Here is a 27,039-nt window from a genome sequence, read left to right as displayed (position 1 = left end):
CCGGCCCGGACGTTTTGCTCGAGATCCCGAAAACGTGTCAAACGCCCGACCCAGGCGATTTTTCAGCGAAAAACACCCGTGTCCAGTGAGTTCGCCCGGTTTGATGGTGAAAACACCCGAGCTTCTTTAGTCAAACGCCCGACATGGCTGTTTTCGAGCCGTTTCCGTCCGTTTCCATCTGCTGTGACTACAAAGACTCGACAAACTCATCAAAACACTAACATATGGGATAATGGATGAAAACTCAAGTAATGTGTTACAAAACACTAGAATATGCCCTTTCAAATATCTAAAACACTTGCAAAACTACAAGTTTATGAATTCCACTTACATATAATTTAAAACTAATATATACAAATGGGACATATATTCCACTAACCTTATTTCACTCACTTTTCTTAATATTTCTTAAAACCCGTGCCGAAATGAAATGAGAGTCCTATTCGCAGACGGATGGAGTAAAATAAAGTAGAGAGAATGATGTTTTTGTTTTAAGAAATGTGTAATTTAGAGTAAAACATCAAATGACAAAAATATTTTGCTTAGAATGAGACGGAAGGAGTATATACTCCTTCGGTCTCCGTTCAAGTATTCCAAGTATCTCTTTTTGTGCGCACATGATTAAGTGCCTTATTTAGTACTCCCTCCGACCACAAGGTCGTTGGCTGTCCCGTCTTAGCCACTAAGTCTCGACTATTGATCCTATAAAAAGTCTTCACCTTGATCAAAAAAATCTCACCAACACCAAACCGCATCATGGATCGTCAACACCATCACCCCGGCGGCGGCGGTCACCGCCACCACCACCCTCCACCACTGGCGGAGGGAGCTGGGACAAAGGGGGTACGAGTGTACCCCCAAAAAAAAAAATTTTTTAGTAGTATTATATTAATAATATAGGTATACTGTCCCCTATTGCTATTGGGCTACTCCTGTACAAATAAAATTTATAAGTGGGCCTTTAAAGATTTATATGCCCAAAAAACTTCCCAAATTGGGCCTTCAAATTTTCCACTTTCAATTCATTGTACCGTCCCTGCCTGCCTCAGTCTGCCACCGCCACTGGTTGATCATCAGCCATCAGGTTAGTTGTTTTCCTCAAATTAACGCTCGAATTTTTGTGTAATGTAGTTATCGAATTGATTTCGTTTTCTGGTGTTGTTTGAGTTATTGTGGCTGCCCTGCCTCAGTAAATATCACATGCTCTGCTCCTCGATCATTTAAATACCAAAACCTTATAATAAATGAAAATTATTATTCTTTTATTTTAACAAGATGCTCCTCATATCATTACCAGAACACAACTTGAACAGCCTCTGAGTTCTTGAGAAAGTAAAATTTATTCGTTTTGTGTGGAAATTTATTCCAAGATTGGATTTGGAACTGGGGTTTCCTTGATTACTCATCCAATGTAAGATTTTTGTTGCTAATTACTGTTATATTACCTTTCTTGAACATTTTAGTAATTATTGTAATGAAATCGTGTGCAGGAAATAAAATAAAAAGTGATGAGAAAACAATCCGATCTTCGACAATTTATGTCCAAAAGGAGAAAAACTCATGATAGTTCAAGCTCTCCGGCTTCAAGCTCTCTACCTTCAAGCTCTCCGGCTTCAAGCACTCCACCTTCAAGCTCTCCACCTTCAAGCTCTCCGGCTTCAAATTCAATTGGTATTGTATCTCCTTCAGATGCTAGTGTGCCATTACATGAGGAAGAATTGATTTATGATATCGAAAAACTTCATCATGATCCTATTAGAAGAACCGATATAATGAAATATCCTCCAAATGAGCGAGATACAATTAGGAGGGCGTATATTCTTAGAAAACCTTGTCAGCCAAGAACTTTTTCTTTTCCTCAAAAAGAAGTTGGAGGTTCGCGTCGTCGGTTTATGGTTTCATGGTTTGATAAATGGGATTGGCTTGAATATAGTATGGATGAAGATGCTGCATTTTGTTTTGTATGCTACTTGTTCAAGAATGAAGTTGGACATGCGGGGGGTGATGCATTTGTGAATAAAGGATTTAAGTCGTGGAATAAGCCGGACCGATTTATAAAACATATTGGTGGAGTTAGAAGTGCTCATAATATTGCTTATGAGAAATATGTGAACTTGAGGGATGGCAAAAAGAAATCGATTTTGGTTTCTTTAGATAATGTTAGTGATGTGATTAACAACGAATATAATGTTCGCTTGAAGGCTTCAATTTCTTGTTTACGTTACCTATTGGGACAAGGCATGGCATTTCGTGGTCACAGGGAAGGTGAAGATTCCCTTAATAGGGGAAATTTTCTTGAACTTTTAAAATGGTTGAAGGCACATAATGAAGTTATTTCAAAAGTGACTTTGGAAAATGCCCCTGGAAATTGTCAATTGACATCTCCAACTATTCAAAAAGACATCATCAATTGTTGTGCTAAAGAAACAATGAAGAGAATTGTGGATGATCTTGGTGATGACTACTTTGCTATATTAGCTGATGAATCTAGTGATGTGTCCCAAAAGGAACAACTGGCTCTTTGTTTGCGCTATGTTGAAAAGAAAAGGGGAAAGGTAGTTGAACGATTCATTGGTCTTGTGCATGTTGGTGATACTACATCTTTGTCTCTTAGAAGTGCAATTATGACTTTACTTGTTGAACATTCATTAAGCCCATCCAAGATTCGAGGGCAAGGATATGATGGGGCTAGTAACATGAAGGGTGAGATACATGGACTCAAGACTTTGATCATGAAAGATACTCCAAGCGCTTACTACGTACATTGCTTTGCCCACCAGCTTCAACTAACATTGGTAGCCATTTCAAAAAAGAACGATGATTGTAGTTGGCTTTTTGAAACTGTTGGTATTTTGTTGAATGTAATTGGAGTTTCTTGTAAGAGAAATGAATTGCTTCGCGAAGTTCAAGCACAAAAAGTTGCTCAAGCCTTGGAAATTGGTGAACTTGAATCGGGATCGGGGTTGAATCAAGAACTTAGTTTGAAGAGGCCTGGAGACACTCGTTGGAGTTCTCACTACAAGACTCTTTTGAATATCATGGACTTATTTTCTACAATTTTTGAAGTTCTTACGATGATTGGAAAGAAAGATTCCGTTTTCGATGATAAGGGAAAAGCTCAAGGCATTTTGTACTTACTAGAGTCATTTGATTTCGTGTTTATGGCACAACTAATGACTACTATATTTGGGTACACTAACAATTTGTGTCTTGCTTTGCAAAGAAGAGATCAAGACATCATTAATGCTATGAGGCTTGTCACTTTAACCAAGGATCAACTACAGAAAATGAGGGAGGATGGATGGGAGATTCACTTGAACAAGGTAATCTCAATTTGCAATAAACATGGCATTGTTGTTCCAGATATGAAAGCTCACTATAGCCCTCATGGAAGATCAAAACGTTTTGTTCAACAAGTTTCATATCTTCATCATTTTCGTGTTGATGTGTTTATCAAAGTGATTGACTTCTTACTTCAAGAACTTGATAATCGATTCGATGAAGTTAATATGGAGTTGCTCAGATGTATGGCTTGCTTCAATCCTAAAGATGGCTTCTCTTCTTTTGACAAGGAAAAGGTACTCAAACTTGCCACTTTTTATCCTTCCGATTTTTCAAACATTGATTTGATGGACCTTGAGTGCCAACTTGATATATTCATTGGAGATATGAGAAGTGATGAAGACTTTCAGAATTTGCGAGATATTAGTTCTCTTTTGATGAAGCTTGTTGAAACAAAAAGAGATGTGGTTTATTCGCGTGTGGTTTTGCTTATCAAGTTGATTTTGATTCTTCCGGTTGCCACTGCAAGTGTAGAGAGGGTGTTTTCTGGAATGACATTTGTGAAGAATAAGTTGAGAAATAGAATGGGTGATCAACCTTTGAACGATTGTTTGGTCACTTTCATTGAGAAAGATGTGTTTCTACAAGTATCCGATGATGATATAGTGAATCGTTTTGAAGAAATGAAGACTCGTCGAAAAATAAATTAGATATAATGTAGTTTATTTTTTGAAATGTATGACTCTAAAATTTGTATATTTCAAAATATATTGCTTTTAGTATTAGTTTTTATTTTTGGTATGTTATATAATGATTTATCATATGACTCGCACCCCCGAATATAAATTCCTGGATCCGCCACTGCCCTCCACCACCCCCTCCCGTAGTACACCATCCAACTCCCGTGGTGGTGGTCCCCACACCAGCTCCCCCCCGCGTGGTGGTAGTGGACCACCACCACCACTCTCCTCCGCCAGTCCACCACAGCGGCGACATCTTCGCCAGACCCTCCGTCAAGATGTATTGCAAGGCCGATTCCACCTACTCTCTCTCCATCAGCCATGGAAAGGTCATCCTTGTTCGCTCAAATCCCTCCGACCCTCTCCAGGTCTCCTCAAACATCAAAACCCCAAAATCTCTCTTCTTCTTCTTCTTCTTCTTCTCTTTCTCTTTTGTTGACTAATTATAAATTCAAATTGATTGGTTTTAGCACTGGATAAAAGATGATAAGTATAGCCACACAGTGAGGGATAAAGACGGGTTGCCGAGTTTTGCATTAATCAACAAAGCCACTGGCCAGGCCTTGAAGCACTCTATTGGTCCAAACCATCCTGTAAACACTCTCTCCCTTTCTCTTTTATTATTCTTTTCTTTTTCGATCTATACAAAAAATATACTACTCCTTTCGTTCCAAGGTATGTACGATTTTTCCTTACTGGGATATAAATTTTGCTGTAATTTGATTGTTGAATGGTAGACATATATGTAAATTACAACATGGTTTCTTTGAAAAAGTCAGATTGAGCCTTTTTTTCAAAAATCTTTGATTATATTGAATTCTAACTTTGTGATTGAGCCTTTGAATGAAGAGATGATCAAAGAGTTTATAGATTGATCATAGATTAGCCCATTTATAGTCCCATTTCGACTTGACACATATTTTAGAAATTGTTCAACTTTGTCTAAAAAAATGGGGAAATTAATTAGTAGAACATGGACCTTTTAAATATTGATGTAATAATAGAATGCGAGTGTAATGAGTTAGGTGAATCATGAAGTCCATTTACTTAAAATGGAAAAAGGTAAATAGGGCTTTAAATCGAGGACACTCCGACATGACAAAATGGGTCATTATTTAACAGATGGAGGGAATATTTCTTTTGAGTATATATAATAAACGATCCATAAGTAGAAAATTAATGTTCACATATCAATTAACAATAGGGGTAATAATTTGGTTGCAATTACAAGTCTGATGTCCAATTAGCACAAATTGAAAAATGCTATATATATGAGGAATAGTGTGTTTGATTTATGAATGTGGCAGGTGCAACTTGTTGAATACAATCCCAATACTCTTGATCAGTCCATCTTATGGGCGGAGAAGGAGCTGGGTGATGGGTACCGGGCCGTGCGAATGGTGAACAACATTCGCCTGAATTTCGATGCTCTCCACGGCGAGAGACACCATGGTGGGGTCCACGATGGCACCACAGTTGTGCTTGGGGAATGGAAGAATGGAGAGAACCAGCACTGGAGGATTGACTTCCACTGTAAGTCATACTAGAATAGAAGATACTCTATACGATGCTTCAATTGTCCTACTTTCAGTATTCCTTTTTTGGCGGTCCCATTATAAGCAAATCCTTTCCTTTTGGCAAAAAATAATACTACATTTATTCTCTTTTTATTATGTACACTTAACACACTTTTAAATTTTGTACCCCAAAAAATGCATCACTTATAATGGGACGAAGAGAGTACATCTTCTTATTAGTATCAAAATTGTTTCACAACTCTTTTATGTACTCTCTAGGATATATATACTGCTGCTGCTGCTACCGGAAGCTGTTCGTTTTGCTGGCTTTTCTGATAATGTACGCATCATCTCTTCACCGGTGCCGATCATACCTTGATTTGGTGGCATGGAAGTTATGTATGCATTGTAGCTTCAATAATAATAAACACCACGTATGAGTAGGTTGCTGGATCCTTGAACCTGTACTAGCTACTTTATATGCCTAGTAGTATGTCATCTTATCAACATTAACAATATGCTTAATATCTTTGGTAATGGAGTAGTATAAGTTTTATTAAGACGTTTCCAGTTGTTTTGGAATTCATTCCATGTGTGGAATTTACATAATTTCGTTCCTGGTAGATTTTATCAAGTTGAAATCACTGAGTGTATACAACTGAATTCATCACTCATGTCTTTTCATTCATAAGAAATGACATTATATATGTAAGAGGTGTGATAAATTGTTAACTTTCTTAAATTGCTAATACTTTGCTAATTCATCAACACATTATATTAAAAATGTCAACATGATGATATTAAAATGTCTAACACATAACTGTGTTGACATTTCAATATAATGTGTTGACATTTTAACGTCATTGTGTTGATATTTTTAATACACTGCGTTAATGAGTAAGCAAAGTTAACAACTTAAAAAGTTAGCTTTATAACGCACCTCATATGTAAAATATAAAATACATTGTTAAATACACGTGATGGATCATCAAGACGAGTTGAATTACCCATGTTTTTATTGCGTAGACGTTGTGTAATTTCTAAAAATAGAATTAGACGAAATTTACTATTTCGATAAGTAAATATTCAATTAGAGGTTTTTCATAATTTATTCAATACATAAGTAATGGAGTAATAAAATTTATTGATGAATAGTCATTTAAAAATGAAAATGGTGCACTATATGATTATATTGGTTTCATTTTACAAAATGCACAATAAAGGATGGACTATGAATGATATGCTACACGCTTTATGTGAGCTCTTCATGTGAACACCACACTCATTCGTCGCACATTTATCGTTGTTCGTTTTGATTTATATATTTACTTTGGTTCTAATACATTAAAAAATGTTATTAAAATTTTTAATTTCATTAAATTCATAAAAATTAAAGCTTGATTTGTTATTTTATTAATTTATTTGAAATTATAGAGAAAACAAGCTAATTGAGCTTTGTTTTTCATGAATTTTGTTTGTGAAATTAAAAATTTCAATAACATTTTTAAATGTATGAGAATCAAACTAAATATATAAATAGAAAAGAATAAAATTAAACGTGCGTCAAACGAAAGTGGTTCTGTGCACGTAAGGTGTGCAGCATATCATTCCTCAAGGATGTATAATCTTAAACCAACTATTCATTCCATTGTCGTGCGATCAATACCCAATCCATCAACATATGACTATAATTGCGTTGATCAGACTAGATTCCAACAATATCCTCTTGGTTTCTCTGTCTCTCTCTCACGAGACATCACAACTTGACCCAACCATCCAAGCGATGTGCGATCAACACCAATCCTTCCATTATCCCTTTGGTAGACTATGGATAACCGATTAGTCGGTCTCTATCTCTATCTCTATCTCTTTCCGACGTTGTACTGATTGCCTTCAAAGGCTAGCTTCTGTTCTTAGTCGATTGACATCGAGAAGCCACTCACTCCATTGTGTTGCCCTACACCTTCCCTTTCGATAGATAGATAGTAGTGTTTTTTGAGTTTCTATTGTGTGAAATTGAATTCCTACCCTAAAAATCAAAACCAACCCCCGCTTCTTGAATTCACCCCATGCAATCACCTTTCCAAACCGTTCAACACATTTTTTTTCACTACAACATATCAATGGTCGCTACAGGATGCAAGAACTTTCATGCCACTAGTTCTTCTGATTTTTTCTTTTCCTTCTTAACTTTTTCTTATAAGTGTTATGTTATAAACTTGGTATAAGACACATGAAAATTCGCCATACCAAAAATAAGGTATACTGAAGTTCGGTATACCGAAAATTTTGGTAAGATAAATGTATGATTTTTTTTGCATACCGAATTTATGGTAAAGTATTAGGTATGGTAATTTCAATAAGGTATATTGTACCTAGCCACCCCTAGTCTGGACACTAAAATTAAAATAAGCATATTGCTATGAATTCAATAACACATATTTAGTCAATTTCCAAATTACGTCAGCTATGGTGTCAAGAATTATTAAATTTTATCACAACTGTTTTGTAAAAATCAAGAATTATTAAATTATCACAACTGTTTTGTAAAAATCATAATAAATAATTAAAGTGAAGAAATGATAAAGCAAGTATCATTTCTCTGTTCTAACTAATCTTATCAAATCCTAACTAATTGTTAGATGAAGATGTAGTCTCTGTTCTCTCTTTGCAAAATTGTCATGACTTTGCAATTAATAGAAAAGCATCAACTTGACTCTGAATTGATGAGAAGTTTTGAGTTATGTTTGTGATGCATATTGGCTACGACCGACGAACAAGAACATAAACTAAAACAAGAAATTCTGATATTGAAAGAACACGACAGAAACGGTAAATATCTGAATGGAATTAATAGAACTGGAACTCTTGAAGAAATGCACCAAAATAATCCTCACGAAGAGGCCACGGTCTACAACCGTCCAAGTGATCTCTCAAAATATTCACTACTCTCATTCTTAAGTGCTATTTATAATAGTCATATATCCCTAAAATATCAAATTAAATCAAATCAAATCCTAACTAATTAATAACTAAGAATAAAGATAGGTATGTAGATTTTGCTTTATCGTTAATATCTCTGTATCCAAATCTCATTCTCTATCAAATTCATTTGCTGGTAGTGTTACATATCACAATTGTAGAAACTTGAATGGATAAGTGTATAAGAAAAGAGAGGTGAAGAAGCTACTATGGTTATAGTAATTGTTAGTGGCTTCCCACTCATGTCACTTCTACTTACAGAACCTTAACTATTGTGTGAATCTTTCTATTTAAATTCTTAGAGCATCAACAGTGGCGCGGAATTCCCAAAAACACCTCCTGCCACGTCATACGAACTTCCCACTGCACTGTCACGTCATAAGGACTTCCCACTGCACAGTGGCGGACATCCCCAAGGACTTCCCACAATAAACAAGAATTCCGCGCGGACGTTCGCACGCCCGTCGCGACGGAATTCCGTGTAACGCCGCGGAACTGCGGTGTCCTCAGCGGAATTCCGTATCCGTGCATACCATGCACAATGGCGGACGTCCGCCGCGGAATTCCGGCACGCCGGTCGGAATTCCGCCGGGACCAACACCATTGCCGATGCTCTTATTCAACAGCTCTGCACTAATATTTATTTCTTATAGTAGAAATTGAGACAAACCAATTTTTGTGTCCTCGTCCAACTCATTCAACTGCTTGACATGCGATATATATGCAAAATAAAGTTCCAGGAAGTAAGTTGTGTTGAGATGTGATGTGTTTTGAATAAATGAATGGATCTATTTTGAAACTGAATTCATCACCTACGCAACATAATTTGACAAATGTTGGAATTTGGAGGGAATATTACATACTCCATCCGTCCCATAAAAATATGTGCAATTTCCATTTTCGTTCATCCCATAAAAATATGAGTGTTTTCATTTATGGAAAGTTATCCCAATTTATTATCACTATACATAAGTTATTTACAACTTATACCACCATCAAAACACTAATAATAATGTGAGTCCCACTATCCACTAATGGTACTTTAACTACCTTTCTCCTCCACTCTCGTACTTTACCAATTTTGTTTTAATTTCAGTGTCTTATCATATGCCCATATTTTTATGGAACAGATGGAGTAATATTTTAAAATGTGCTTTTCTCATAAGAGTGTTTATAATAAACTGGGAATAGAAAATTTGTTACTCCTATTTCCAAAGCTACATAAAATCCTGTTGTTATACTTTGTTAGTATGGTAGCAAACTAGCATAGTTTCGGATGCAGATTGTGTTTTGCTTTTCTTTCCTGTTGTATCTCAGTACAGAAGCATAAAAAAGTATGGAAAAAGTATTATGAGAATCTGAAGAACAGTCGACTTCTTCCTGTCGAGAGCCATCAGTCTTACACATTGTTATATGCGGAATTTTGGTTGTTTTGTTGGACGTGTGATGCTTGTCTCTTTCAAGAATACTTTGCCAATTATTCATTCATTTGATACAGAAAGGCTCAAAGGCCTTCTAAATGAATGGCTTCATTGAGCTCTATGCTTGGGTTTTGAAGTTCTTCACTAATAACATGACTTGCCGTATTTTTTTCTGGCTAATCGAATCCCCTATGCATTCAATGGTACCTTAGTCTCATGTTCCATTTTCTGGTATACTCTGACAAGATTTTGGAATAAAAAAGATCAATGATAGTGTTATGATTTATTGTTTATGTTTCTTTTTGTTATTTTGGTTTTAGGCTCACATCTTTTTTTGTGCAAATGTAGAATTGAAGTGTGTTTATTCGTGAAAGCAAAATGAAATTAAGATCAAATAAAGGGTGGTGTTTATCCGTCTGACTGAAAAATCAGCCTGGCATTTTTGTTTCTTTTCGAAAGTGAAGTCAGATAATGATGGTTCCAAAAACACTCCGGTGTATCTGAACGTATATGACCCATGAATGCTTATGTCTATTGGGCTGGCCTTGGTATATTTCACTCTGGGGTTGAAGGTATGTTTTGCTCACAATGTATTTACCTACCGTGTCTATTTCATGGCTCTCATTTGGTTTCTAACTATGAAGATTGCAATGAGATATTTGTTTCTTTTTGCATTGTTGCTTGAACATGTACTTCAAAAGAATATTCTTTCTGACCAACTTTGTTCATGCTTGGCATAGAATATGCATTTGGAGCTCATGATTATTCATCTAGTGGTGTCTTTCAGGTCGAACCTCGCCAGTGCCCTCCCTGGATTTAAATTTCGGAAGTCCATACTCGTTGGTATGACATCATTGGATGCAACTCAAGTCATGGAGTTTATGGAACCTCAAGCTGCAAATTACAATGGCGATACGTATCACTTGATTGTAAAGAATTGCAACCATTTCTGCAAGGACACTTGTTACAAGTTAACATGAAAAAGAATCCCAAAATGGGTACCATCGTCTGGCCAAGTTAGGTAAGTTTTTCGTTGGTTATTGGTATTTTTGGCTTCGTTTTCATTCGTACATCGACATCCTTTTATGCTCCAAAAATAGGTCTTAAATGGTCGCTTAATTCAATTTCTTGTGCAATTAGGTTCAATCTTCAACTGTGTTTTACCTGAGGCCCTTAAAATTACTGCTGTGCAACATGAGCCAAAATTCCAACCGTACCACAAAAGTGAGAAAACGAGGCTTAGAAGCACTTTCAGCTCTCTTTCCTCAATTTCCTCAAGGCAAAAGCAGTTGTCGACGTCGTCTTTGCTACTACAATCCCCCTTGAAAGGATGCCTACGACCATGGGAACTGAGAAGGTCTGCTAATGGTGTTGCATGCATGATCATTCATGCATAAAAGATGCATGCAACGTAGAATCGGTGGTTAGAAGTGAAGCCGTTGGAAGTCGTTGAGTTCGTTAGGAGTTAGTTGCTTCAATTAACTAATGCCAGCTGGATTAAATCACGTGATATAAACATGTTAGTATACTGGGTGGAGCTGACGTGGAAATGAGGCGCCAAACGCGTGAGAGCTAAGTATAAAAGAGAGTGAAGCCAGCTCAGTCCGTCGTCGTCGATATATGTGATTGTTCATGCTTAGATCGTGGATCTAGAGCGTTATCAATGTTCCTATCTTGTTCTATCTTTGTATTCTACTTGTAATCGTGAGACTTGTTCATTCAATATCATTCCTATTTGTTCTACTTAGCTCGTGTTGGTCATATTGCATGATTGTGTGAAGTTACGATCAAAATTGGGAGACCACGACGTAAGATCGTAACAAGTGGTATCCAGAGCGATCGATCTCCGGACATCGGAACAGTGACGCGAGGTGCGGAAATGGAGAAGAAAATGATGGAGATTATGGAGCAGAGGATGAGCGAGCTGCATGAACAACATGAACTCAAAATTCTGGAATTAACGCAGTCGATCGCTGCGATTAATTTGCAAAATCAGAAAACGCAAGCAGCAATGGGGAATGGTGAAGGAAATTGTGAAGCGAAGACGGATTGGGGAAGATCTACTCGGTATGAATTCCCTAAGTTCGATGGCGATGGTTTCGAAGGCTGGATGATGAGAGCTGAATATTTTTTTCAAGTGGCTCGAGTACCAGAGGAAGAGAAAGTAAGAGTAGCAGCGATTCACTTGGAAGGAAAGACTCTCCAATGGCATAGAGGATTTTTTAGCCTTCATGGAGATGCTGCGTATGTAGATTGGGGACATTATATATCATGCCTTGCAACTCGATTTGGAGCACATGCCTATGAAGATCCTCTGGCAGATCTCAGGAATCTCAAACAGAAAGGTACGCTCCAATCTTATATGGATGCTTTTGATGAATTATACCCGAGAACTAGTATTGGGGAAGATCAGGCTCTTAGCTTCTTCTTGTCTGGACTTATTGATGAACTACAAATGCCAGTCCGTATGTTTAGACCTAAAGGCTTAGCTGAAGCATATTCATTGGCTAAATTGCAAGAGTTAACTGTGAAGGCCTTGGGAGTTAAGTCGAAGGGAATGATGAGTAATGTGTAAACCAGTAATAATCATTACTCGAGTAGCAAACCAATGGCAGTTACAGCTACTAATCATCCAATTGGTGGTGGAAGTAATTGGAATGGGGGAAATAAGGAGACTAACCGCTTTGGAGGTGTTAGAGCTAGCACTAATCTATCACCAAAGGAATTAGATGAAAAGAGAGCTAAGAATGAGTGTTTTTGGTGTACTGAGAAATTCACTCCAAATCATCAATGCTCTAAGAGGAAATCCTATGTTATACAACTGATTGAGTTGGGGGAATTAGCAGAAAATGAGGAACATGTAGATAAGGAAGAAGAAGCAGGGGAAGATGGAAGATCAGATCTCCAGCTATCCTTACATGCTGTTTGGGGAAAGGATGGACCTCAAGTGATGAGGATTAGAGGCATATGTCAGAAAAGAGCCTTGAAAATTCTGATTGACACTGGTAGTACTCATAATTTTTTGAGCTCCAAAATTGCTAAAAAAATTAAGAGTCAACTCACTGCAGTGAAGTCTTAAGCTGAGGAAGTTGCTAATGGTCAGCTATTGCAATGTACTCAGAAGTGTAGTAGCTTTGAATGGGAAATGCAAGGAGCAAAATTTCAAGCTGAGGTCTACCTTATCAATCTGGAAACTTATGACTTGATATTAGGTGGTGCTTGGTTGTCTACTTTGGGGGAAATTACATGGAATTTCAATAAGCTGAGTATGTTGTTTGAACTCTCTGGTGTAAAGGTGAAGTTACAAGGGGAGCTATGGTCGCCTAAAGCTGACCAACTTCACTGCCTACTTGTTTGTAATCAGCAAGAAATGGATGCAGAAGAGAGGAAGGTGAACCAGTTGATGCCTTCAGTGGAGGGTGATATTTTCAACTGTTATAAAGCTAGTGCAGAGGTAGTTTGGCCCACTCTCAGCTTAATTTTAGCAGAAAATGAGAGAGTTTTTGAAGAACCAAATTCATTACCACCACAAAGAGAACGGGATCACAAGATTATATTGAAAGAGGGATCGGATGCAGTGAACATGCGGCCATATAAATATGCAGCAAAGCAAAAGGATGCGATTGAAACAATGATTGCAGAGATGCTCAAATCTGGAGTGATAAGGCACAATGAGAGTTCCTTTGCTAGTCCTATTGTCTTGGTTAAGAAAAAAGACACTACACAGCGTATGTGTGTTGACTATAGAGCTTTGAATGCCATCACGGTTAAGGATAAATATCCCATACCACTTATAGAGGAGCTTTTGGATGAACTAGGTAGAGCTACTTGGTTTTCCAAGATAGATTTGAGATCTGGCTATTGGCAAGTAAGGGTGAGGCCAGAAGATATATACAAAACTGCCTTCAAAACACATTCCGGCCATTATGAATTTTTGGTGATGCCATTTGGATTAACAAATGCTCCAGCCACTTTCCAAAATTTGATGAATACTGTGTTTAGAGATCACTTGAGGAAGTTTATCTTGGTTTTCTTTGATGACATTCTTATTTACAGTCGAAGTAAAGAGGAACATGAGTTGCATCTGACCATAGTGATGGCCTTAATGAAGGAGCATAGTCTCTTGGCTAAAAGATCCAAATGCAACTTCGGCTGTAGAAAGGTAGAATACTTGGGCCATGTAATTTCAGAGGAAGGGGTAGCTACTGATGAAGGAAAGATTGAAGCTGTTAAAAATTGGCCTACACCAAAAACAATTAAGCATATCAGAAGCTTTCTTGGTTTAACTGGTTATTATAGGCGGTTTGTACATAACTATGGAGTAATAGCCAGGCCCTTGATAGAAGTAACTAAGGGTGTTACCTTCAACTGGGCTGAAGAAGCACAAGAGGCATTTGATAGGTTGAAGGCTGCTATGATAACTGCACCTGTTTTGGCCTTGCCTGATTTCTCTAAAGACTTCATTATTGAAACAGATGCTTCTGGGTTTGGAATAGGAGCTGTACTCATGCAAGAGAAACATTCTATAGCCTTCATCAGTAAAGCATTATCTCTAAAGCACCAGACCCTATCTGTGTATGAGAAAGAGCTGTTAGCAATTTTAATGGCAGTCAAGAAATGGCAGCATTATTTGCAATGTAGAAGGTTTATAATCTTGACTGATCATCAAAGCCTCAAATACTTGCTGGAGCAGAAGCTAACAACACCTACTCAGCAAGCTTGGATGACTAAGTTGATGCAATTTGACTATGAGATCAGGTACAAGAAGGGGAGTGAGAATACAGTAGTAGATGCTTTGTCTCGAGTACCTGATGCCATGGTTTGTGCTCTGACTTCCTTTGTAATTCCTCTTGAGCTTATTGCAAAAATCAAGGAATCTTGGAGAAATGATCAACAAATTCAGTTACTTTTGAATGCAAAACAACAAGATGCTGTTTCTCATCCTAAGTTTAGATGGACTAATGGGAAATTGAGGAGAAATGGAAAACTAGTTGTTGGAAATGACTTGCTTTTGAAAGCTAAAATTCTATCCATATTCCATGATTCTGCCATAGCTGGACACTCTGGTGTGTTGGACACTTATAAGATGATTTATGCATTGTGCTATTGGCCTAAGATGAGGAAAGATGTCAAGGAATTTGTGCGGATGTGTGTAACTTGCCAGAGATATAAACCAAGCAATACTTCACCTGCTGGGCTACTGCAACCTTTACCAATGCCGGTTGCAATCTTCACTGATATCACTATGGATTTTAAGAGGCTCTACCTAATTCACAGGGAAAAGACACTATATTTGTGGTGGTGGACAGGTTGAGTAAGTATGCTCATTTTATAGCTTTATCCCATCCTTTTACAGCTAAAAAAGTAGCAGAGGTATTCATGGATTCTGTTTTTAAACTACATGGTATGCCTGCTAAGATTGTCAGTGATAGAGGTGCTGTGTTTGTGGGAGCTTTTTGGAAAGAATTCATGACATTATTGGGTGTGGATTTGCTATACTCTACAGCTTATCATCCTGAAACGGATGGACAATCTGAAGTTGTTAATAGGTGCCTACAATGCTACTTGAGATGCTCTATGGGAGAGAAAACGCACTCTTGGGTTCATTGGTTGGGGCTGGCAGAATATTGGTATAACACTACTTACCATTTCAGCATTCATATGACTCCTTTTGAAGCATTATATGGATTTCCACCCCCATTATATGTGCCATACTTACCTGGAGACTCAGATATTGAGGTTGTTGATATTGCCTTACGGGATAGAGAGGAGATGATAGCTGTACTTAAAAGAAACATTAAAAAGGCTGCTGAGAGAATGAAGAAGCAGGTTGATCACCATCGTTGTGACAGAGAGTTTCAGATTGGTGATTGGGTATGACTTAAATTACAAGATTATAGACAGAAATCCCTCAGAGGCAAACATCACAAATTTGAGGCTAAGTTCTTTGGGCCATATCAGATCGTGGACAAAATGGGAAAAGTCGCCTATAAGCTGAATCTACCTTCATCAGCCACTATACATGATGTCTTTCATGTTTCCTTATTGAAGCCAACAGCCCCCCCTCTCGGCCCTATTACTGATCTCCCAACTATATCTCACATCAATGATGCTATACCACAAGCCATATTGGACAGGAAGATGGTGAAGAGGCACAATCAAGCATCAACCAAATGGCTTATTCACTGGAAAGATAAATCCCCTACGGATGCCTCTTGGGAATTCGCCGACGTGATTCAGGAGCGTTTTCCTTGGTTCCTTGAGGACAAGGAACCTTGAGTGGGGAGTATTGTTGCATGCATGATCATTCATGCGTAAAAGATGCATGCAACGTAGAATCGGTGGTTAGAAGTGAAGCCGTTGGAAGTCGTTGAGTTCGTTAGGAGTTAGTTGCTTCAATTAACTAATGCCAGCTGGATTAAATCACGTGATATAAACATGTTAGTATACTGAGGTGGAGCTGACGTGGAAATGAGGCGCCAAACGCGTGAGAGCTAAGTATAAAAGAGAGTGAAGCCAGCTCAGTCCGTCGTCGTCGATATATGTGATTGTTCATGCTTAGATCGTGGATCTAGAGCATTATCAATGTTCCTATCTTGTTCTATCTTTGAATTCTACTTGTAATCGTGAGACTTGTTCATTCAATATCATTCCTATTTGTTCTACTTAGCTCGTGTTGGTCATATTGCATGATTGTGTGAAGTTACGATCAAAATTGGGAGACCACGACGTAAGATCGTAACAAATGGCTCGCTCAAGGAAAGGTCTACTTTGACATGTCTTGGTGGGAATATCCGAGTGGTTTCTTGGGATTCTTCTGTTATCTGTATTGCAGTCGAGCAAAATAGCGATTTTGTGCACAAATCATGAAGGCATTCGTCTCCCTCTTGGTAATTCTTCGCAATTATAGATGTGTCTTTTCTATGTAAATATCGTACAGTGATTGATGTAAATCAACTAATCCCATATCAAGTGTGGGTATCATCGTGTGTGGGCACGATGTTTGATCATGTAGACCCTACCCTGTTAGTCCATAGTATGAGCAGTTTAGGGAGCAAACTCTGTATTTACTTGATGTACAATTCTAGTTCAAGATTCTCATGTACAGATACAATATGTTTTCTTTATGGAAATGGATTCTTGAATCTTCAGAAAGCTGTGTTTTGTGAGATATGCAGATGAAACTAATAATGCACCTGTATAAGGAGTTGGATAAATCGACAACTATGAAGCAAAACTATTATCTTTCTTCTCCAAAACCCATTAAGCTGAAATGCACAATTTGTTCGGAGATGGAAACTATAAAACAAGAATGATATTAATCTGCATTTGATTTCAATAATCAAAGGTATAAAAGAGTGGGATATACATGCCGAAGAGGGCGCTACGTTTGAGATAATAAACCCGCAGGAACACTAAAGATCAGATTAACTACCATCTTTGCAGTGTGTATGAGGGAATTTCTCTGTAATGTTACAAAGCAGCAGCAAACAATATATGGGTAAGTGTTGTTGAGCAATTCCACAGGAACAAGGTTACAGTTTCTATTTAATCAGCGCGTATATGTTAATAATAGTAATGTGGTTACAGAAGTCGAACAGAAGACCAAATATATTCTTCCCGAGCATGGCCAAGAAATTATCAATCGCCTTTCTGATGCAAAACACTAGGCATGCTAATATTACCATTGAGAGCTGCATGATATACGCGTTTCTCCGGCAACCCAACATCTGAAAGAATCAAATTACCCTGCATCACATAACAATCACATGTTTAGGCAACCAAAGGAAAACTTCCTACACTTCATTTCTAATCCAAATGATGATTAAAAGCAATAATTGCCTCAGAATACACGGTATACACCAACTTTGGGTTGAATATGGTTTTGCACATGAAGTCTTAAACTTACCCCAAAATATACGAATTTCCCTCTCTTTTCTTGGATTTCTCAAAAATCCAAATCGAAACTAATAAAAGGCCTCGTGGAAATTCAAGATTGTCATTTACATATGGGGTTTGTGTGGGAAAAAAGAGAGTAAAATTTGTATATTTTGGGACAAATATGTTCAAAATTAGAAAATGGTAGTTTGTGCAATCTAGGACAGGTTTAAAGTTCATGTGCAAAATCAAAAACAAATTGGTGTATTTTGAAGCTAATGACATAAAAGTTATATCTGCAAGAGGTAAAACATATTGTCTCAAATTGCACTACTAAGAGATCTTCTCAGTACGAGCAAGTAATAGAAATTGTTTCTTGAAAAATGAGTATGTACCTCTTGAGCCATCAGCTTCCTGACATTCGCTGCATAAAGCTTTGGGTCTTCCATTTCTTGTTCTGAGGGATGATACACAGGTAGTCTCTTCACTTCAATGTAATTAACAAACTGACTCAGAAGAAGAATTACATGGCGTGCCTGCAACAAGATGTGTGTTAGCAAGAACTGCAGAGAGATACGAGGTGCTCCTCAGATCTTAGCAACAGATACTACAAAACTCATACTCAGCAAGAAGGTCAGCTATCAACAATTCAAGCTGACCTTCTTCTAGCTTGTATGGGTGCTACAAAGCAAAATACCAAAAACAACTCACCCCGGAAATAGAATCCCATGCAGGACTGAATCTCCGGTAGGGGTATCTTAAGATAACAGGTTGTACTGGAGCCTTAGCCAGAAATACACCAGTCTTGAATGGAAGAAGGTAGTCTCCATTTGTGGTCGTGCCTTCTGTTAGAAAACCAAAGTAAGAATCGAAATGGCATCAAATGAATAGATTGTGAGATGTAGTAGAACCCTACATTCATGGCTTTGTACTGAACACGCATATAGTGTACTCAACATTCTAACCATAAACCCTACTAACACGAAAATGGAGCACTTTAAAACTGAAACATTTAGTTTCGTTTATAGTAGCACTGTACTGACATAGGAATCACCAAAAACTCAAATAGATTGATTTGCAATTAGTGAAAATAAGAAAATGTTTTAGTTCAGAACAGCCATTGCCAACAGAGAGCGGACACCACACAACTAAAAATGAAAAAGAATAGGAAAGAGAAAATGGTAAGGAGAATTGTCTTGGATAAAATATTACAGACTACAGAGCATGTATCATCACTTCTCGACGTCTTTTTTAATATGCAGTACAGACTACAGATAAGTATCGCCTCGGACAAATGAGTTAATACACAATATTACATGTTACAGATCCGTTTAGTAGGATATCAATGATCTTCTGACAACTGTTGATAACAGTGATTTAAGAACTCAATGGCATACAGTTAACAAGCAGACAGAAGCGAAATAATTGTAATCTCAGTAAGTTGCAATGTTGCATTCACAAAAATAATGTATCTTAAAGCTTGTAACTGTATTGAGAATGTAACCTGGGAAAATAATCATCCTTGGAGCAAACTCGTTTTGATAGGCTTCTCGAATTCTTTCAGTTACAACACCTGCATAGAGAAAAGGAATAAGAAGACATGAAAATAGAATGCCAAATCAGGAGTTTCGAAAACTTCGTAAAGCAGCTGAGCAACACAAATATACTTGTCAGATAAGATATTGAACAAATTTTTCAAGCTGACATTTGTAATCGACTAATCGTACTTTTTTTAATTTCAAAAAAAAGAAATGGGTGCTTTGGTCCTGTTTTGTAAGAAGAAAGTATCATTGCACTAGATCAAACTTAGTTTGCTTTCAATTTGAGTCTCAAAATTCCCCTCAAGCTGAATGCCAAAATATGGCTGGAGTCTTTGATTCCAATAGTGGAAGCAGCAGCATCAAAGAGTTCAACTGTTTATGCAGTTTTGACAAATTAAATCAGTGACTGACTCAGTTTGAAATCAAGATAGAGGTAAAAATTTGAACAGAACATGAATATTGTGCAACTCAAAACACATTAATACAAAATAAAGTGGACATATTTAATACAAATTAAAAAAAAACTTAGCACTCTTCTAACATTTGACCTACTTACAGTGTGGTGAAAAAGATTAAGAATATTAACATAAAGTACCCAAGGGGGTTAGATTTGCTTATGCAAATATAAAAGAATAATGCAATCTTGGCAACCATAAATCACCCTGGGGAACAAGAGATGTAGTTTTGGAATGAGTTACATTATGAAACAACTTTTAATGGGCATAATGCATAAGTAGTTTGGTTTTCAGAGGCTTCAATTGTATACACTCTTCATCTGGTTAAAATGTCACAGTCAAAAATTCACCTACGAAGAAGACAATACTAACCTATGTCCCTGCCTAGACTTAACTGAAACATTTCAAGTTGAGACACATACCTGAGACGCCTTTGAAATCTGATGACTTTAATTCCCGCTGTACAAAGACACAACCAAGACACTTGCTGTAACATACAAAGAAATAATTGTTTAAGCTACCTTTTGCTAAAGAAGAATCCTTGTATCAGTAAAATGCTTGGCGGGAAGGGATAAATATCCGCAAATAAAAGATAATCATTTAATATACAATCAATAAGCCTAGCAGGATACCTCACAATTGGAAAATATATAGTCGCCTAGCGGTTCTACATAGATATAATACTAAAATTAGAACAACAATAAAAGGGAATTTAGGTTCATACAGGTGACTACCAAGAGAAAGGCGCTCATTGTAATATCAGATGAATAAAACATAGAGACACTGCGTTAACTATATCACAGTGAAAACCACTCTAATGTCAGATGAATAGTTTAATTTCCAATCAGCAATCCAAATGCCATTAACATTTACAAATCCAAAAGCAAAAGCCACAGGAATATATATGCATGAGAAAAAGAACATATGAGAAAGATAATTATAATATCTGTAAACAAACAGCATGCACACACCAAAATAGAGTTGACCAACCTTATGAGACCAACAAGAGGAAGTTTTGACACTGATCTCTTCAGCAACAAAACCCAAAAGCACGGTTAACAGAAAAGTCAAATTGAGTAATTAACAACACATTAACAAACTAAATCTAAAAATTAGCTAACCTTAGCCACAAAACTTGGAAATGAGGAAGACATATGGTATAGAATATCTATATATGATACATGGTTCGAGATGATAGCCCCATATCTTTCGAACCCTTGGGAGTGGTCGTTAGATTCATTCTGAAAAGTTTGTGTAAGCATATGATCAATACAATATTATTGCACATAAATTATATGAAGCATTTCATCACCTGAACATTGATGAAGTTTCCAAAACACAGATGTTACAGAAAAAAGTAATGTATTTACTACACTGTCTACACAGATTCTAAAGTTGGGGTTTAACTTCCCACTATAGATGATTCTGTAAGATAGTCCCAAGATGCATCTATGGAGAACATGTCTAAGGTAGCAACACACTAACAGACTTCTTTACCTCCAATTCTAATGCCAATTCCACTTGTATTTACTCATTTAGAAACTAAAACACCAGAAGAGGGAGAGGTAACTTCTCTTAAATGCGAAGCCCAAACCACAAACCTAACTTACATCTCATATCTAAATAAGCTCCACTGTTAGAACAACGATTCCTCAGAAATCTAAGCATAAAAAGTGGCACAATTTAGCAACTTCTCATTGTTCCTATCAAATTATTGATTGCTAAACAAGAAGCCTAATATGATAATGTGCACAATCAAGGAAGTATTACATGTTTCGCTCATCTTCAATTGAAACCAGACGTAAACAAACATTTGATAATTTCACATACTAATACGATACAGCACAACACAAAATCATAACATAGCTCAACTAGTTCAATATCCATATCTTCCAAATCCACATAAATGCAATTACAAAACACCATGCAATTACAAAACACCGAAATTAAAGAAAATAACAATAATAACAAGACTAACCTCATTTTCGCCACGTGTCTCCGATATCCAATAGAAGCCGAACACAAACAGAACCGCCCTGGATAGAAACCTTCCAGTGCGGAGGATCACCGTCCTCCTCCACCCGCGGAGGTGCGCATAATCCTCCTGCTCCTCCCCGTCCTCCCTATTCGGCGCACGGAACACCGTGCAAACCCTACAAATGACGTAGTAGCTGACGAGGATGGTCATCCCGGCCACGACTCTTATCGGGACCAGAATCACCAATCTAGGGACCAGCCACAGTCTCTCCGCCCACGACAGCTTCCCCCGCCCCATCGTGCCGTACACGTCACGCCGCACGTATGCCGCACACTTGCTCTCTATCTCCTCGATGCTCTGCCCAGGCTCCGGGACAGGTTTCTGCGGCGCGTCCGGCACGGAGTCCGGTTTGAGCAGCGGCCGATCTTCTCGTTCGAGTTCGGGCTCGGGCTCGGGCTCGGGCTCAGGGCGCTGGCTGGTGGATTGGCGAGTTAGGACTTTGAGCTCCGACTCCATTGTGTGATTTGCGCTCAATCAGGTAGGATTTATGGATGAATTGGCTATGGAGATTGGATTTGGGAATGATCCCGTTGGGCTGTGCTCATTACGCGCTATTCGTTAGCGCGTGTGGATTGCGGTGTAGTTAATGTTGTGTGATTGCTTTAAATCGCAGCTGTTAAAAATTAATGACTATTGTGGCGCACACTACTAGCTTCACTCTTTTAATTTACTTGGTATTAACACGCCTGAAACATAAAATTTTCAAATAATAAATACAAAATATAATAAATATAAAAAAATAAAAATTCAAAGTAAAAGATTTAAATAAACAGAAATTTATTGTACTTATCATGTCTCTCTAAATGAAGAATTTACTACTCTCTAATGAATGAAACATTTATACAATTTTAATTTACAATCTAAGTGGAGTAAAAATAATAAAATTAATAACGAAAAGAAGATGAGTGACTAATAATAAAGAGTATGAGTTAATTAGAATAAGATATACAAATAAAGAAATTATGTGTGAGTGATGTTTATTGACAGTGCTATGTAAGTCATTAATCTAAATAAAAGGTAAATTAATATATAAATTTAATAGCTTAATAAAAAAATTTATTTAAAAAATATATATGAAATATTAAACATATCCACATTAAATTAAATCATAAAAATTTTAAACTTCTTTGCGAAGTTAAGTTAGAAAATTTGTATTATTCAATAATCACATTTTAGTTGACTATTTATTTCTTCTGATTAACTTCAGACGACAACATAACTTGATATTAATGGCTAAATACTAAATGAATTCTAGTATTGGAAAGAATAAATTTCTTATTTCCCGCCACATATACATATAAAAGTAAATTATTACTTAATAACAATAATATTTTACGTATCTTGTTTGTTTTGAATAATGTGACAATTTACACTCTTTATATTAAGAAGTTATACAAACTTTATAGGTTAGATTTAATTTTAAATATATATAATTTCATCTTATTCCGTAATTTATTTTATAAACTTAGTAGTATTGTTTAATTAATTAGAGGCGAATTAAAATATAAGAGTTAAAAACTTCCATTGAGTAAATATAGGATGAAAATTGTAAACATTACATATTTGTGTTGTCGTTTAGCTATTACATATTTGTGTTATCGTTTAGCTTGTGAATTAATTCAGAGAAAAAATATTACAATAAAGGATTAAATCTCAATTTTAATCTAGATAAATGGAAGACAAACTAAACTCTTCTAGCGTAAAGGAAAGGTAAAAGGGAAGCATTTATTTGGGGCAAGCCTTTGATGTCATACTGATTTCACTAATATTCCTTGCATGCCCTTAATGAATTAGTATGTGCAATGTAATCCAAATTTTTACTAATTAATGTCACAAAGAAAAGGTAAAAGTGAAGCATTTATTTGGGGCAATAAAAACAGAAACCCGATTTTGCAGCTCATGCAACATAGGCTATCAATCATATTTCCTGTAAGCCTCGACGGAATTAGTATCTGCAGTTTAATAAATAGTGAATGTATTGTCATGACTTTGATTAAATAATTAAGTAAATATCATATAATCTTTGTTGTGTTGCCGATCACGTAGGTCGTTTATTCTTTAGACTACCACACACTATTTTCTAAAATAAAATACGCCACTATGTATTACTCCTATAATTGACATGTTATACAATTTCTTATTGTTGGGATTTACGCACACAAGGCTTTCACACACTCAAGAAGATCACACACACACTCACTATTGTATAAGATCACACACTGCAGAAACACACACACACTCACACTTTGAGTATTGAAGATGATAATCTTGGAGAGAAACTGAAAACTCTTTATTGATTAAACTACTCTAACTACATACACGGTTATGAGCTATTTAAAGCTCTACAAACAAGTAGCAACTGCTACTAACTAACTACAACAAGGATCAAGAAAACAAGAAGAATAACCGCTACACCTCGGCTAACTAACTGCTTCTTCCTTCTCGGCTCAGACCGAACTGGTTGCTTCTTCCTTCTCGGCTCAATACCGTACTCCCTTCTCGGCTCAAGACCGAACTCTCTTCTCGGCTCATTCCAGCTCAAAGCCGAGCTTCCTTACCGAGCTTCCTTACCGAGCTTCCTTACCGAGCTCCCTTCTAGCTGAGCTTACCGAACTCCTTTCTAGCCGAGCTTACCGAACTCCTTTCTAGCCGAGCTTACCGACTTCTGCCTTCTTCTTCCAACTGAAATGAGCACTCCATTATTACAATTCTCCACCTGAGGGCTCATCTCAGTTCTTGCACAAACATTGATCAACTTCTTGCAATGATCAAACTTGTCTCTACCTAGAGACTTTGTTAGCATGTCAGCCGGATTGTGCAAGGTGTTAATCTTAATCACCTTCACTCTCCCCTTTTCGATCTCATCTCGAATAAAATGCAACTTTATGTCTATGTGCTTGCTCCTTTCATGAAAACCCGGATGTTTAGCCAAGCACATAGCTGAGCTGCTGTCACAATGAATCACCATTGTCTTTTGGTCAAAACCAAAGTCAGAAATCACTCCCTGAATCCAAAAGCTCTCCTGTACAGCTGCAGTGAGAGCTATATACTCTGATTCTGTTGTTGAGAGAGCAACAACACTTTGCAACCCTGATTTCCAGCTGATTACAGTTCCAAACATGGTAAAAAGATAACCTGTTTGGGACTTTCTGTTGTCCAGGTTGGCAGCATAGTCTGCATCACAATAGCCCTGCACAACCTCCTCAGATTCACCTTCCCAGCCATTGAACACAATCCCCCAGTCCTTAGTTGACTTCATGTACCTCAATATCCACTTAAGAGCATTCCAATGCTCCTTCCCCGGGTCTGCCATGTATCTGCTAGTCACTGAGATAGCATGAGCAAGATCTGGTCTTGTACAAATCATAGTATACATAACACTTCCAACCACACTAGCATAAGGGATAGCCTCCATCTCATCAGCCTCTTGCTTAGTTTTAGGGGCCTGCTCCTTTGAAAGCTTAAAACTCTGGGACAGAGGAGTTGATGCAGCTTTTGCATTTTCCATTTTGAATCTCTGCAAAACTTTCTCAATATAGTCAGTTTGCAGCATCCACAGCTTCTTGCAGCCTCTATCTCTCTGAATATGTATGCCTAGGATCTTCCTTGACTCTCCTAGATCCTTCATTTCAAAGCTTGACTTCAGATCTTGTTTAACTTTCTGAATTTCTGTCATAGAAGGCCCTGCAAGTAGCATATCATCCACATAGAGTAATAGGTAGGCAATGGGAGTCTTGCCTGCCTTCTTGATGTAAATGCAATCATCATATTCTGACTTGGAGAAGCCAATCTTCTTCATCTGTGCATCAAACTTCTTATTCCACTGTCTAGGACTTTGCTTAAGTCCATAAAGACTTTTCTGTAACAGGCACACCTTGCCTTCTTCTCCAATCTTCACATAGCCCTCTGGCTGTTCCATGAAGATAGTTTCCTCTAGATCTCCATTTAGGAAGGCTGTCTTCACATCAAGCTGTTGTAGCTCCCAGTCAAGCTGATTCACCACAGCCAATAGGATCCTAATTGAAGTGTGCTTCACAACAGGTGCAAACACTTCATTGAAATCGATTCCCTCCTGCTGTGTAAAGCCTCTAGCCACCAGCCTTGCCTTGAACCTGACTCTATCCTTATCAGTGGTCTCAATCTTTCTTTTAAACAACCACTTACAGCTAGGCTTGCACAAGGGTCGGAACCCGCCGGTTCCGGGCCCGAACCGGCGGGTCAAGGGTCGGAAAATCCGCGAACCTGAACCGGCCCGCCTAGCTCCCGGCGGTTCCGGTTCAGGTTCAAAAAACCGGCGGGTTACGCGCCGGTTCAAAACCGCCGGTTTTCGGCTCGAACCGCCGGTTCCGGGCCCGAACCGGCGGGTTGACGATTTTTTTTTTTTTTTTTTGCATTTTTCAACTTTTCAATTTTAATCAAATTACATTACACTTTTCAAGTTTGCTTTTGTATGCAATGTGAGTAAATAAAATTGAAAAAAATACGTCTAAAGTTGCAATTTTATTGAAATTGCATGTTTACAAATTACACGTTACAAGTTACAACAATTACAAATTGAAAACATATGGCGGTCTTGAATTCTTAAACAAAATTTAAATACAAATGAGACTACTAGTGAAGAACTAATTACAAATGACAAGAAACGACGTTGAAGTTCTTAAACGTATAAGTGTATTATATATATACTCTTAACCGGCGAAGAAGATCTTTCTACATAACTAAATTAAGGACACCTTTAGCAATTCAACTTTAAATGTTGAGTTTCGTCTAACAATCAACAATTATAGTAGAATTGTCAAAAGTTTCCCTCATTTAGCCGTATAGAGAAATATACTTCATCGACTAGAGTATATACAAATACAATTATGTAATTGTATTTGCATATTTTTAAAGTAGGAATTAATGGGAAAAAAAAGAAATAAAAGAAAAAGGACTTGAGCTCAACTTAAATTAAAAATTTAAGTTGAGGTGCCTACGTATCCCAATTGCTCATTTGCATTAGGGAATCAAAGTCCACGTAGTTCTCTTACCTTACTTACCTATTTGGTTTGGCCGGCGGCGGTTGACGGTTGGCCTAATCTTCATCCCCGGTGAATTCATCTTGTGATCCCTCTTGACGATCATTCCAATCATTTTCTTGTTCTCGGACGTCAGCTTTGGCCCAATCATCAAGTAACATCACGGC

At 37.4% G+C, this 27,039-nt stretch overlaps 3 protein-coding genes and 1 pseudogene across 3 annotated transcripts; 3 read left to right on the top strand and 1 right to left on the bottom strand.

Moving 5' to 3' along the window:
- Positions 1 to 1,538: 1,538 nt before the first annotated feature.
- On the top strand, positions 1,539 to 3,992 carry LOC121760484 (zinc finger MYM-type protein 1-like). Its single transcript, XM_042156143.1, has one exon. The coding sequence runs from the start codon at positions 1,539 to 1,541 to the stop codon at positions 3,990 to 3,992; it is 2,454 nt and encodes an 817-aa protein (XP_042012077.1).
- A 152-nt stretch (positions 3,993 to 4,144) lies between these two features.
- LOC121760483 (ricin B-like lectin R40C1) lies at positions 4,145 to 6,099 on the top strand (the record flags this gene model as incomplete). Its single annotated transcript, XM_042156141.1, has 4 exons — positions 4,145 to 4,390; positions 4,493 to 4,615; positions 5,330 to 5,555; positions 5,819 to 6,099. Coding segments are annotated over 4 exons (597 nt in total), but the record flags the coding sequence as incomplete, so codon positions are not given.
- Positions 6,100 to 10,044: 3,945 nt separating this feature from the next.
- LOC121760482 lies at positions 10,045 to 11,339 on the top strand (annotated as a pseudogene).
- Positions 11,340 to 17,244: 5,905 nt separating this feature from the next.
- Positions 17,245 to 22,432, bottom strand: LOC121761925 (lysophospholipid acyltransferase LPEAT1-like). The gene is made up of 8 exons (XM_042157639.1): positions 21,795 to 22,432; positions 20,938 to 21,057; positions 20,807 to 20,844; positions 20,239 to 20,303; positions 19,325 to 19,393; positions 18,532 to 18,665; positions 18,216 to 18,356; positions 17,245 to 17,691 (listed from the first exon to the last, which is right to left on the bottom strand). The coding sequence occupies exons 1-8, from the start codon at positions 22,308 to 22,310 to the stop codon at positions 17,584 to 17,586; spliced, it is 1,191 nt and encodes a 396-aa protein (XP_042013573.1). The 5' UTR covers positions 22,311 to 22,432; the 3' UTR covers positions 17,245 to 17,583.
- Between the last annotated feature and the right edge of the window lie 4,607 nt (positions 22,433 to 27,039).

Source organism: Salvia splendens, chromosome 13 (genome assembly GCF_004379255.2).
Source record: "Salvia splendens isolate huo1 chromosome 13, SspV2, whole genome shotgun sequence".
Lineage (NCBI taxonomy): Eukaryota > Viridiplantae > Streptophyta > Magnoliopsida > Lamiales > Lamiaceae > Salvia > Salvia splendens.
The sequence above is the reverse complement of the archived record's forward strand: the minus strand, read 5'-3'. Positions and strand labels throughout refer to the sequence as shown.